General features: G+C 34.9%; 2 protein-coding genes across 2 annotated transcripts; one reads left to right on the forward strand and one right to left on the reverse strand.

Moving 5' to 3' along the window:
• Window positions 1-1,010: 1,010 nt before the first annotated feature.
• Window positions 1,011-7,535, forward strand: LOC11436685 (hippocampus abundant transcript-like protein 1). The gene is made up of 14 exons (XM_003603792.4): window positions 1,011-1,285; window positions 3,564-3,675; window positions 4,649-4,761; window positions 4,890-5,012; window positions 5,103-5,308; window positions 5,609-5,684; window positions 5,766-5,852; window positions 5,981-6,061; window positions 6,152-6,184; window positions 6,355-6,408; window positions 6,488-6,529; window positions 6,698-6,776; window positions 6,862-6,932; window positions 7,080-7,535. The coding sequence occupies exons 1-14, from the start codon at window positions 1,067-1,069 to the stop codon at window positions 7,134-7,136; spliced, it is 1,353 nt and encodes a 450-aa protein (XP_003603840.3). The 5' UTR covers window positions 1,011-1,066; the 3' UTR covers window positions 7,137-7,535.
• A 4,327-nt stretch (window positions 7,536-11,862) lies between these two features.
• On the reverse strand, window positions 11,863-12,639 carry LOC112420308 (uncharacterized). The gene has a single exon (XM_024779104.1). It carries the CDS (start codon window positions 12,637-12,639, stop codon window positions 11,863-11,865), a length of 777 nt encoding a protein of 258 aa, XP_024634872.1.
• Window positions 12,640-14,302: the final 1,663 nt, after the last annotated feature.

Raw genomic sequence — 14,302 nt, forward strand, 5'->3', positions numbered from 1 at the left:
AATTCACAACAATTGGTACCTACCGTGGGGCAAGGATCAAAGGATAATCAAGTACCATGGATTCGAAGTAGGATATTGAGAAGTTTACCGGAGATAATGATTTTGGGTTATGGAAGGTAAAGATGGAAGCGATTTTAATACAACAAAAGTGTGAGAAAACTTTGAAGGGTGAAGGTGCGTTATTAGTGACCATATCACGAGCGGAGATGACCGAGATGGTGGACAAGGTCAGGAGTGCCATTGTCTTGTGCTTCGATGATAAAGTTTTGAGAGATGTAGATAAGGAATCAACCGCGGCATCGATGTGGTCAAAATTGAAGTCTTTGTATATGACAAAGTCTTTACCTCATCGGCAATTTCTAAAGCAAGAACTCTACTAAAAAAATTCTCTCAAAATTTCAAACCCCTTTCTCTCTTCCTTCACTTTATTTTCCCTCTTTTGTCTTCTTCCTCACCTATAGACTTTTTTAAAAACATGGGAAGAATAATCATCCGATCCAATATTGATGTTTTTTTTTAATCTTTTTGGTTAAAAAAACATGTAATTAGAGACACATGACAAATACATGGAGACGATATGATAATATGCTATTAATTAATATCTCTTTATAAGGTACAATTCAATTAAACATATTTATCCATTTGTAATGCATTCAAACAACATATTTGTTGCATTGATGCTAGCATTTTATAATTAACTACATATATATTTGATATTAGGGATAACAAACAACATATTTGTTGCATTAATATACATAATAATTTTTTTTGAGATCATTAATATACATAATTTGATATTAGGTATAACAAACTACCTATATATTTATAATTTATAATTAATTTTCTCTCCGTGCGTTTGCACGGGTGTAACCACGAGTGTAAAGCAATCTCAAGAGTACACTACACTATGCTTGCTCTTGTGATCAACTCGGAGGTCCCACACACACAAATATAGGGTATCGTACATTATAAGTTATGGTACATGTTGGCGCTTCTAAGTGAATCTTGCATTCCAGTAATATTGTACATGGCTTATCATGTTATATAGAGAGGGTGGTGACTTTCCATGCAAAACGCACAAAAAAATAAACATATAATCATGAGTGGGAGAATTATGGAGAAATTGAATATGTATGGGTTGAGCCATCTCTTCATGACTGTCTTTCTTCATAACTTATCGACATTCATGGTGCAACCAGCAATCACCGATGTAACAATGGCTGCTCTTTGTCCCGGACAAGATGAATGCTCAATTGCCATCTATCTCACTGGTTTTCAACAAGCGGTACGTTATATAGTTTCACCAATATATCTCAATATTTTGCATTCATTCAGTAAATTAACTGCATATAATAATGCATGTTCCTGCCAACTGAGCATAAACTATGGTGCTCATAAGACGTATTGTGTCATTTCTTGTATATGCTTTAAGCATTTGATCAAACTAGCCTATTCCCTTTATTATTTTGGAGAATCTAAATTTGTGTATTAACAATAAGCACTCCCGTAATCTAGAGTTTAACTGGACATTTTTTTTAATGGAAGTTTGATTGGATATTTATTCATCATCTAATTAATAATATATATAATATTATGTTATTTTATATTTAATTATTTTAAAATAGATTTAAATTTTAAATAGTTTTGTACACTCGATATCCATCCATATGACCATATCCAACAAAACTCTAAATTATTAAAGAATTATTTCATAATCTTATATGTTAACAAGACTCAACAAATTAATTTGATTTTTTTTTTTATCAATCAAATATGGTAGTTAAAACTTTACAATACTCACACACACTGCACACCAATCAAAATTGTGGTGATTTGATATTATTTGATCAATAAAAGTAATATGCAAGAAACATTTTATGAATATAATTTGCATACATCGACAACGGCGTAAAGTTTTTTATACATACCTCCAATTAAATTATGCTATAATATCACAGTTTTTAAACCGGTTCTAAAAATATATCTTATTATAACCACTTTTCGTGATATGATTGAAATTAATTACATTTCAAGTCATCTCAAATTGCAATAAAATAGATAAATGGTCATGAGTTGGCGATGCTTGATATTTCACCTTTAGTTATATATGTAATGATATAATAAAATTAAGATGTAAAATTATGATTTTATGAAAGGGAAAAAAATCAGGCCCATGGCTACTATTTTGAAAGAAAACCGATGTGTTTAAATTTTTCAAAATATGAACATGGACTATTTTCAAATAGACATTTAATGTTGCTTGCTAGTGACTATGATATGATATGAATCAAATATGGAATTTATAAGATATTGATGATTTGATCCCCAGACTCCTCTCCCAGTGATGGTTTAACAAAATAGAAATTTCCACTCCTTTGTTGTGGTACCAAATTACCAATTATTGTGTTGTAGATTTGGTCCCTAAAAAAAATAAAGATATCCCCATTAATTGAGGGAAAAGAAAAAAGCAAAAACTTTGAGTTATTAACATACGTTTGTCTGTGTTGGTAAGTTTGTCCCCACTCAACCAAAGAACTTTCCTTCTGGTTTCGATAGTCTTAATAATTTGGCTCCCGTTTTTCTTTAACTTAAAAAGTTAACAACTTATTTTGTTGGCCCACTGCTTGGACGTTCCAATGTGATTCATTGCTTTGTTTTTTCCTCGATTTTTTGTAGTTTTACGTTATCGGTTGTCAATAGACATAAGAGTCTTCCTCCAAGCCAGCAAAAACAAAATATTCACAAAGATGGGAAACAACAAGAATACAGCAACAGAAATTTCCTTAATAGCAATACTATAGAAAGAGCATGGTATTTTGTTGGGCTACCTATTTCCAAGTTGTGTTGTGTTGGGCCCCAGTGGAAATATCAAACCAAAAATAGAAAAATGTACTCCATACGACCATACCCCCACACTTATTCCTCCACCCCCAGTTAAAAATACACCATCCCATTGTACTTTTTTTTTTTGGATAAAAAGAAGGCCTACATGTAGAAAAAAAAATAAAAAATTACAACTTAATCAAACGAAGAGTGGACAATCTCATACAGTCATCTAATAACAAGTGTCTAACTAGAGCCGGACAAAATTCACAAGTAATTAGAAGTTGAACCACCTACCTAGACACCAAACATTTGCCAAAACATCCACACAAAAATTCTCTTTACATACAAATGACAAACATTTTATCTAGCCCTTTCTATTTTTATTTTTTAAATTTCTAAAAAACAAGATTTTTTTTTTTTTTTATCATTTTCAAAAAATTCAAAAATTGAATTTTGCAAAAAAATTAATAATCTGGAATGTGATATTTTATCAATTTTTATCACTTAGCCCCCATGATCGAACTTCTAGACAATTGAATTTTCTCAAGTTCTTAAAAATCTTCTAATCATGTGATCAAAACCAGCATTCAAGAAAGATCACCAACTCCATTGGTCCATTTCCCTCGATTGAGGCATGGAATGGAATCCCTCTTGATTCTTTATTTCTTTAATATATTTGCAGCAATTAAATTTATATACTTGTTCATGTGAGTGAATAAATCTGTGAAGTTTTGCAGATGATAGGAATGGGAACGCTTGTGATGATGCCCATTTTGGGCGATCTCTCTGATAAGTATGGGAGGAAGGCCATTCTTACGCTCCCTATGACCCTCATGATTATCCCCTTGGGTACTTCTACTTTCAGTTTATTCAATTTGTTTAATTGAATTTGACATTGTTTTATGGAACAACAACCTACAAAAAAAATTATAAAAGAAAACGTATTATTTTAGATGTGTTTTTGTTTGTTGACAAGAGGTGTTTAATATAAAACACAAATCCATGGTTATTTAGTACATAATTCAAGTGTTTAGGTCTATGATCTCCAAGTTTTTATTATTGAGTGAAAATTCTTAGATCATACTAGTAGGTTCCATTTGGTTCATTTTTAAAATGAGATTCACATAAATTTCATATAATTATAGAGTGAATGTTGAATTGAACAAAAGTGATTAGACTCCCACAATATTATAAATTAATATTGTGGTTAATTGAATTTGCACTGTGAGAGGTGTCTATATAATTGGTTACCAATAAACAATATATCGAATATAATTATCTCTAATGGAGGTATATCATGGAAAATATTTATAAAAATAAAAAATAAAAAAAAATAAAAAAAGTGTTTGAGAATCTAGCTAGCATTTATGGTTGAATATCTCTACAAGATAAATGATTTCCTACAACCAATTTTAGATAATGTTCACTACAACTTTTCAAATGGTTAACAGATGTTGAAACTTATTAGCCACCAACATAACTTCATTAACCACACTTTTCATATGTTTAAATTGAGACGCATATGAACACCGTATGCTAGTGGTTGACGAGTTATGACAAATGTATATCTTTTCATCATACAATGAACGTTATTGATTACCTATTTGAAATGCCTTAACCAAAAGTTTTATTTTGTCATTTTAGTTTTCAAATTTCACAATTATGTGGGTGGGTGGGTGTAAATATAAATTACTTAACAATTCTATCTTATCCTTTTGTATATGTTGCGCAGTAATCAAATGGCATCGCACACATTAATGGTTTTAATTGCAACTATCAAACTAATAATGTTTGTAATGTACTGCTTCTGGATGATTCGCAGGCATATTAGCTTACAGCAGAACGAAAACATTCTTCTATGTGTACTATGTGTTTAAGATCATCATTAACATGATTTGCGATGGATGTGTTCCTTGCCTCGCTCTAGCTTACGTCGTTAGTACAACTAAACTCCAATTTCTCTGCATTTCAAAAATTTGTTTCCAAATTCAAAATAAACAACGTGCATAACAATTAAATTTAACTAACTTAGATTTATTTGTTTTATAAATATAATAATGTAGGCAGATAACGTTCCAGAAGGTCGAAGAAGCAGTGCATTTGGAGTTCTTTCAGGGATAGGATCCTCAGCGTTTGTGTGTGGAACAGTTGCAGCTCGTTTTCTATCCGCTGCTCAAACTTTTCAGGTGCTTAGTTTCCTCTTTTAATGCTAATTCCTCTAGTTTACTTCCTCTACTTCCTCTTTTATCAATTGTGTTTTCTCCTTCAACATTAAGGTTTCAACTTTTGTTGCGGTGCTCGGAGCAGTGTACATGCAAATTTTCCTTCGGGATTCAGTCGCCGATGAAAACCAACTTTATACCCCAATCATTTCACAAGGAAAGCCCCCAATTGCTAAAATCAACGGAAAATCAAAAGCTAACATGCCACTTTTGAAAGCATTGAGCTCTTTAAGAGATATAACCTCCTTTCTCAATAGTAGGTGTGACAATTTTCATTCTTACACTATTAAATTTATTATCTAGGACTAAGTTTATTTGCTTGTTTTGCACTGTAAATTGGAATAAGTATTGAAGCAACAATATTTACTTTTCTATCAAATGAGATATATAACCAAATTTTTATTTCTATTAAAAAACTTAATATTATTACAGTGCCATCTACCTTGTTGCTATGAAATAAATTTTGATTAATTATGTAACTAAATATATTTGTATGATTAATAACTGGTTTTTCAATTACATGTGATATAATTGTTATCCATCCATATTCTAATTTGCAGCAAGATTATCACTCAAGCGTCAATTGTTGCGTTCTTCAGCAACCTTGCAGATGTTGGCCTTCATGGTTCAATGATGGTATGTTATGATTTTCAAGTTTTATCATGTATTTTTTAACCTTAACTTAGTTTGTGATGCCACTCTATTTTTTGTGTGCAGTATTACTTAAAGGCTCGGTTTCATTTTGATAAGAATCACTTTGCTGACTTAATGATCATTTCTGGTATTGCAGGGACTGTGTCACAGGTAATTTTTGTAAGACGTGATTTTAGTTGTCAAATATCACCTATGTTTAGTTTACGTTTTGTCTTGTCAAATCTACAATTTGTTTGAGTTTATTGTAAAATATTAATATCAAACATTGTTGATCACAGCTTTTTCTTATGCCTATTTTTGCTCCTACTTTGGGCGAGGCAAGGCTTCTATCGATTGGACTCTTTTTTCACTGTGTACATGTAAGCATTTATCCTTTTGTAATTTTATAAGTAAAAAAAAAAATACACATTTTTGTAAATTCTAAATTAGTGCTATCAAATTGAATGCAGATGTTCATTTACAGCATAGCATGGTCCTCATGGGTATGTCTTTTGCTACTCTATTGCTAATTACAATTTACAAGTTCATCTCTGTCAAGTATTGTTCAATGTGTAGTAAATTAATTATTTATAAGTGGAATTTGCAATATGTATTCTCACTAATACCTTCTCATTTTATGTTGTATTAATTATTAAGGTATACATGTTTACAGGTTCCTTATGCTGCTGCAATGTTCTCAATTTTGTTTGTATTTTCACAACCGTGTGTGAGTTTCATTCCTCATTCTATATATCTTTAGTATTCAAAAAATAATTTTAATTAATTTACTTTTGCACTTTTTGCAGATACGAAGTATTGTTTCTAAACAAGTCGATCCCCGTGAGCAGGTATCATGTTAATAGTATTGGTTAGTGGCAATATTTTTGTTAGGAAAATAGGAAAAACTTATACATAAAATATATTGATTAGGAAAAAAATTGAATGGCACCTAAGAACACAATAAAAGGAAGACATGATTGGAACATAGTCAACTTCTAATGGATATCTTCTTTCAGGGAAGGGCTCAAGGTTGCATCTCAGGCATATGTTCGATTGCACATATTGTATCTCCTTTGGCTTTCTCTCCATTAACGGGTGAGTGGAAACTCATAATGTCCCATCATGTTCATATTATTACAGAAAATTATATATTAACAAAAACTTATTCTCTTTTTTTTAGCTCTATTTCTATCTGAAAAGGCACCTTTTAATTTTCCTGGCTTCAGTATAATGTGCATTGGAATTGCTTCGGTAAGAACTTACTTTAATCAAAGTTCTCCATGCTCTCTATGTTTTTTTTCTTTTTTATAATATTGTTGAATATTTTTTGTCCCATATTTGTATGATTCTTTCTTGTCTAATTATATGGCAATTTATATTATTACTTTTTGTTTGCAGATGGTATCTTTTGTTCAGAGTATGATGCTTAGAGTGGTTCCTTCCATTTTGAGTTAGATGGACATGGTTGATCAGAAACCTAATTTAAAAGATCGTCAATATTTTCTCAAAGTGGAATCCTTTTTTATCAATAGAAACTATCTTTAATTGTGCTTTTGATGAGGAAGAAAGATGTTGTTGAATAAGCATACTCTCACAAGTATTGATAAGCTTTTCTAGCTTCATACTAGTATACATTTTGTTTGTTTATACTTATATCCCGTCTTTGTCTTAATTTTATTTCAAAAGACACAAAATGTAAACTTTGAGTTTTGCTGGTATTCCATTTTTCTTTTATCTCTTAACAATTTAGAAACAGTTATGAAATGTGTAATACATGTATGTGGTTATGTCTTAGAACTCTCTTTGTAGACCATTGTCATGTCAGTGAAATATGTATACTAAAGTTTATGAGTACATCTTTCCCCAAATATATATATATATATATATATATATATATATATTTTTAATTATTGTCCAATTTTATAAGATTTTTTTTTTAAAAAAATAAATTGTATAAATTACTTTATAGAAATGTCTTTAATTATTTTACCTCTTTTTTCTTTTTGAGGAAAAAGTGTATCTATAAATTAAAAAATAACATTTGAAATAAAAACAATTAAAACTTCGTTCAATAAGAATATTGTTTTTTACTTGTCATGGGTAAGGGGCATAGCCCTTAACCAAGTACTAGATTAAAAATCATGTGAGAAGAGGACACAATAAACATTCTCACAGAAGAATTAGCAACATGGCAATGCCGAATGTAAATGTTAAAAATTTCATGCCAAATTTTTTAGATCACAAATATATAGATAATGACTTTTTTTTGTTTGAAATAAAATATAGATAAGTTAAAAATTTTTTGGGTCTTGTTAACGAGTACCCTAAGGGCACTTTTTAAGAATTCCTAATAATGAAATTATTTTTTCTAAATGCCAAAAACTCTAATTTCCAATGCATTGATTTTATAAACTTTGATAAAAACTTACTATTTAAAGTTACTAAACAATACCCTAAAAACCATAGTTTTAAAACTCGGATCGGACATCGACTCGATCAAGGTACTGGGTCACTACTAAGTCATTGGTCGAACCATTGAGTCGTTGACGAACTGCATAACTGAACCGTATTAAACCGGTTGACTCGATAAGATGATCCGATCTCTATGAAAAGCTTGTTCTATGATTTATCCTGAATTAGATGATTCCTTCTATAAAAATATTCTAGTGTCATGGTACCTATTAAATAAAATAAATTAATATTTTTTTCCTCATAAAATAAAGTAACATAACACAAATATTTGTACAGCACACTAAAAAAAATTGAATAGTAAAAAAACGTAATTGTTTTTTTTGGTTACAAAAGAGCTAACAACAATAAAAAAAGAAAAGGAAAAGGACAGAAAACAGAAACAGAAGTCGAGAAACAACAGCTAATTCCTGACAAAATAAATGCCTAGCGCATCAGCTCTAAGCAAGGGGAGGAGATCAGCTGGAGGCGATTGATGGACGACAAGAGCAGCATCTGAATTAGCACCAAATTTAGCAAAGAAGTCCGCACATTGATTCCCCTCTCTTAAAGTGTGGTGGAGGGAAATGTTCCTGTCATTTAGCAGGTCTTTGATATTCTGGATAAGAGCGGCGTAGATGTGGTATCTAGGAGTGTCATTCGCAATAAGATTAACAGCTAGAAGGGAATCCGAGTAGCACATTATCTCATTCACATTCAAATCCGTAACCAATTTCAGTCCTTGGTGAATAGCTGTTAGCTCCGCTAGCAATATATCAGCTGAATTAGGAATGAGACCGGAAAAGCCTGAGATAAACAAACCTGCACTATTGCGTAGGACACCACCGTAACCGGTGCGTGGAGGGGTTCCAATGCAGCTGCCATCAACATTAAGAATGAAATCTTGGTGGTTTCTATTGTTCCATTTCACCAATCGGTCTGAATGAGGGGGATTTTCTTCACCGTTGAATGCCGAGTTGGCTGCATCAGCTGCTGAAATGATGTTGTTGCACAACCGAAATAAAGACAAAGTTTCATTATTAAGGCACATTAAGTTACGGTGTCTCCAAACCCACCAAAGGCCGGCTAAAAAGATACTAGAACGTGAGCCAGAAATACCAAGCTTTATCCAATCATAAGTTGTAGCAGTTGTGACGAAATCGTTACTTGTAAAACCAATTTTCTGCCAGATGTCCTTAGAAAAACAACAGTCCCTGACACAATGCATAAAGGTTTCATCTTCTTCTCCGCAATGAGTGCAAATGGGAGAGGGAGCCATGCTTCTGTGGTAAAGCAGGGAAAGAGTGGGAACCGCATTTTGACACGCCAGCCAGATAAGAAACTTGTACTTTTCCGGAACCTTTAGTCTCCAAATCCAAGACCAAGCGTGAAGGATGGGTTCAATTGCAGGAACTCTGGAGGTGATAAGCCAATTAAATCCGCTTTTAGTAGTGTAAGTGCCATTTTTGTTTTGAGACCAGATTAAAGCATCCTCGATGTTGTCGTTAAACTGGGTATGAATGTTGTTAATGTGATTCTCAACATCTGGTGGAAGATTAGTGTAAAGAACCCGAGCATGATTTCCAGGAGCGGAAAGAATATCTCTAACAGATAATTGAAGGTCATGGACATCAATAACAGGAACATAATTACCTATAGGGCCAAGAGAGTTCCAACTGCTGAACCAAAAGGATGAAGAACCTGAACCAATGCGCCAAGTGTATCCGTCCTTAAGAATGTTTTTGGCACGAATGATTGAAGACCAAGTTGGGGAGCTTCTGTTGTTGGCACTAGCATAAAGGGTGTTGTGGCCACCTGTGTATTTGTTAGAAAGGAGAGGCACCCATAATTTATTAGAAGACTGAACCATGTCCCAAACAAGTTTCCCAAGAAGACTAGTATTAGCTTCTCTAGCTGCTCGAATACCCAATCCACCAATATTTTTGGGAAGAGAGATTTTCTTCCAATTTACCAAGTGGATTCCCTTATTAGTAGTTCCACGCCAGATGAAGTTTCTTGTGGTTTGGTCTATGCTATCACAAATGTTTTGGGGCAGCCAATTAGTTTGCATGAAATAGGAAGGAATAGAAGTTAACACAGAATTAGCTAAAGTCAATCGCCCTGTCTTGTTAAGAAGCCTATTCTTCCAAGATGCCAGCCTGGTTTGCATTTTTTCGATAATGAAATGGAAATCGCTCCGCTTAGGCCGCCCTTTCAAGATGGGGAAGCCAAGATACTTATCAAAGGAAGTAGTGCTCCGGATGCCAGAAATAGAGGTGAGGCTAGTGATTTTCCTTTGAGGGATACCTGCCGAATAAAAGGCTCTAGACTTTGAAAGATTAATCTTCAAACCAGACGCCTTGCCGAACCTATCAAATAAATCTGTAACAAATCTCAGCTGGGAGTTTTTGGCTTTGATGAAGAGAAGGACGTCACCTGCAAAGAGAAGGTGAGATACTTGGGGTCCTGTGCCTGTGATTTTAATTGGTTCCCATTCTCCTTGAAAAACAGCATTATTGATAGCAAGAGAGAGTTTCTCCATACAAAGAATAAAGAGGTATGGGGATAGAGGATCACCCTGTCTGAGACCATGTGAAGGCCTGAAAGAAGGCATTTTGTTTCCATTCCAAAGAATAGAGAAGGTAGAGGAGGAAACACAATGCATGATGAGCTTGATGGTGATGTCTGGGAAACCAAAATCCTGTAGGCAAAAATTAAGAAAATCCCAATTGACATTATCAAAAGCTTTCTCAAGATCGAGCTTGAAAGCCACATAGCCTTTTTTCTTCTTTGATCTTTTCATATAATGAATAATTTCCTGCAAAACAATGGAGTTATCAGAAGTTCCCCTACCAGGCAGAAAGCTGCTTTGGCAAGGGCCAATAATATTATTAAGGATAGGCCTAAGACGCTGAACCAAAACTTTAGTAATAATTTTATAGACAATGTTGCACAAACTGATTGGCCTGAAGTCTTTGTAGGTATTAGGTGGATCCACCTTAGGGATAAGTGCAATGAGCGTGTTCGAAATCTCCGGATCAAAGTGACCTGTATGGAAGGCTGATTGAACCAAATGGAAAATATCATCTCCAACTATGTGCCAGTACTGTTTGAAGAAGATGCATTGGAAACCATCAGCACCGGGGGCTTTATAAGGCTTCATGGTATTGAGGGCAGCGAAAACCTCGCTCTTGGTAATAGGTTTGGTGAGTGAAAGCTTTCCGAGGTCGTCAATTGTTGGCTGGTGATCGGTAAAGAAAGCTCGGTTGTGATGAGGCTGAGAGTTGGCAAAAAGGTTCTTGAAATACTTTTGAGCTTCTTCTTGGAGGACGGTACTATCATTTGTCCAAATGCCATTGGGGAGCTGAAGTCTATGAATTTTATTTTTCTTTCTTCGAATGATAGCTTGAGCATGGAAGAAAGAACTGTTTTTGTCACCAAACTGGATCCATTTTTCTCTAGACTTTTGGTACCAAAGCATTTCTTCTTGAAAAAGAATATGGTTGTATTCATTTTGCAATTCCTTTTCAAGAATAGTATGCCGAACAGAATCAACTCTCTCAAGGTAGTGTTGGATCCCCTTTAGCCTTTTTTCTATTTGTTTCTTCCTTTTGAAGATATTTCCAAAAACTTCGTGATTAAAAGTAATAGAGTTTTCCATGACATTTTTCAATGCAATAACAGTATCATGGTTGGAAGAAGTCCAAGATTTGCTTACCACGTCTGCATAATCCTAGTGATCTATCCAGGCAGCTTCAAACCGGAAGGGCCTAGGACCTCTCGCAAGAGGGAGGCCACCAAAACGGAGAAGAAGTGGATTGTGATCAGAGTGTAATCTGCAGAGAACTTCAACAAAAGCTTCCGGAAAGGATAGGCGCCAGTCTACATTTGCTATCCCTCTATCAAGCTTCTTAGAAAGAATACGGATGCCATTATGATTGCGATGCCAGGTAAACCGACCACCGGTGGTTGTGAGATCAAGAAGATTGCAATTATTCATGAAATTTGAGAAGAGGGCAGCTCTATTGTGGTTAAATATTCCACCTCTTTGGTCACTTGGGAGAAGAGTTTCATTGAAGTCACCAATTAACATCCAAGGGCCATTGATAGTATGGCTGATATTTGTGAGGTCAGTCCAAAGGTTAGGGCGCATAGTGAAGTTTGGGCTAGCATAGACACAAGTGCAGGTAGTGGCAGCGCTCCCACGATGGATGGAGAAGGTGATGGAGTATTGGTTTGAGTGAAGGACAGATGAGATAATGTTGGAAGCTAATTGTTTTAAGATCCATAAACCTCCTGAGTGGCCTGAGGCTTCTATGATATGAACAGGAGTATAGCCATTGTTATTCCAAAAAGCAGAAAGTCTTACAAAAGGAATGTGAGTCTCAAGAATGGATAGGAAAGTTGGGTTGAACCTTCTAATCAAATCTTTTAAGTGTCTCTTAGCATTGCTATTTTGAGCCCCTCTGATATTCCAAGAGAGAATTGAAGTATCTTTGAAAGCTTCCATAACAAAACTAATAATATTTAAGTGTCTCGGGAGAGACATTTTAAATAACCATATCTTCATCAGGCTGAGAGGGTGATTCATGACTTTCATTATTTACACTGGTGTTCACCTCAGTATCTTCATTCATATCACGGGCTAACATGGTTTCTTCATCAGTTTGGATGAAATTTGTATCAGAAGCAGACTCTTTCGTGTTGCTTTGGGTGGAGTTTGAAAGAATAATGGCATTGTCGTAATTATTTTCATGTGTGGGGTTATGGCTAATTTGTAGTTCATGGGTGTGTGGGGTCAAAATATGGGTCACATGGTTATTTTTGCTATCATAAGGATGAGTCACGTGGGAGTTTGTGTCCTTAGTGTGGAGAGAAATGCCAAGGATTGTGGGGTCCAGCTGGTTGGTTAGGAAATCAAGTGGAGGGTTGACCTTTTGAGTGGATGATGATTGCTTGATGATTGGGGCATTGGTTGTGTAATCTTGACGGCGCCGTTTAGGAACAGATGGGCCACGTGAGACATCACTAGGTGAGGGCTTTGGTGGAAGTTTATGAGTGGATGGATTAGGTTTATTTTGAGAGGCCAAGTTGGATAAGACAGAGAATTTGTTAGTTCTATTATTCATGTTTTTATGGGCATTGATTGGGGGGGTATTAGCCGTTTTCTTTCTTCTAGTGACAAGAAGCCAGTCACCATGTAACTCATTAATTCCTTCATCAATAATAATTAAATTGCCATTAATTTTTGACATATCATTTTGACTGGGAATTAAATCAGTACCGTTACTGTTGGTGGCCGCCGGAATTGATGGAGGGGGCATGGCGGTTGTGGGCTGCTGGTGGTTGTTTTCTTGGTGGTTAGTTGCATTTTTGTGATGATTCAGGTTCATCTTTTCAGTGCTGGCTAAAACTTGAGGGCAATTTCTTCCCAGGTGACCGTAGCATCCACAGTTTGTGCAAATCAAGTGGAGGCCTTCATATTGAACCTTGTACCAATGACCATTCACCCAAATTTTTCCGACCACCGGTGCTGTAAGATCGACTTCCACACAAACTCTCGCAAATTTTCCTCTTTCGACTTTCAGAGTGTTTGTGTCCACCTTTATCGGGCGACCAATTGCTGAAGCCATAGCCAAAAGAAAATTTTCGTCATAATAAACTAAATTCAAACCAGGGAAACGAATCCATACCACCGTACTTTTGACTTTAGCGTCTGGTGAGGCGAATTCAGGAGACCAGTGGGTTACAGCCAAACAGTGATCGAATATCATCCATGGCCCACCGGTGATGATTTTTTCTTTATCTGCAGCTTGATCAAATTTAACCATGTAGAAGCCATTGTCGTTGTCCATAATTTCGAAGCTGCCTTGAGTTTTCCAAACTTTTTGTAGTCGGTCCTTCATGGTGTTGTAACCAAGATTTTTCCCTAAGAGTTTCACGACTAGCGCATCTCTCCAAGGTGTGCACAATTCTTGAAAGATTGAAGGTTCAACGTAGACTTTGGGAAGAAGACGGTTTCCATTTTCATGCTCAATGCGGACAAGTTTTTTCTCAATCATGTCATACTTTTCTCGGATAGGAATCTCTTGGGGGGATCCCAAGAGTTTGTCTCGGAATGATAGCTTAGGGGTTGTAGGCTTTGGCGGGTCGGGAGGTTTCTTTGTGTGGAG

The sequence above is a fragment of the Medicago truncatula genome, chromosome 3 (assembly GCF_003473485.1).
Source record: "Medicago truncatula cultivar Jemalong A17 chromosome 3, MtrunA17r5.0-ANR, whole genome shotgun sequence".
Taxonomy (NCBI): Eukaryota; Viridiplantae; Streptophyta; class Magnoliopsida; order Fabales; family Fabaceae; genus Medicago; species Medicago truncatula.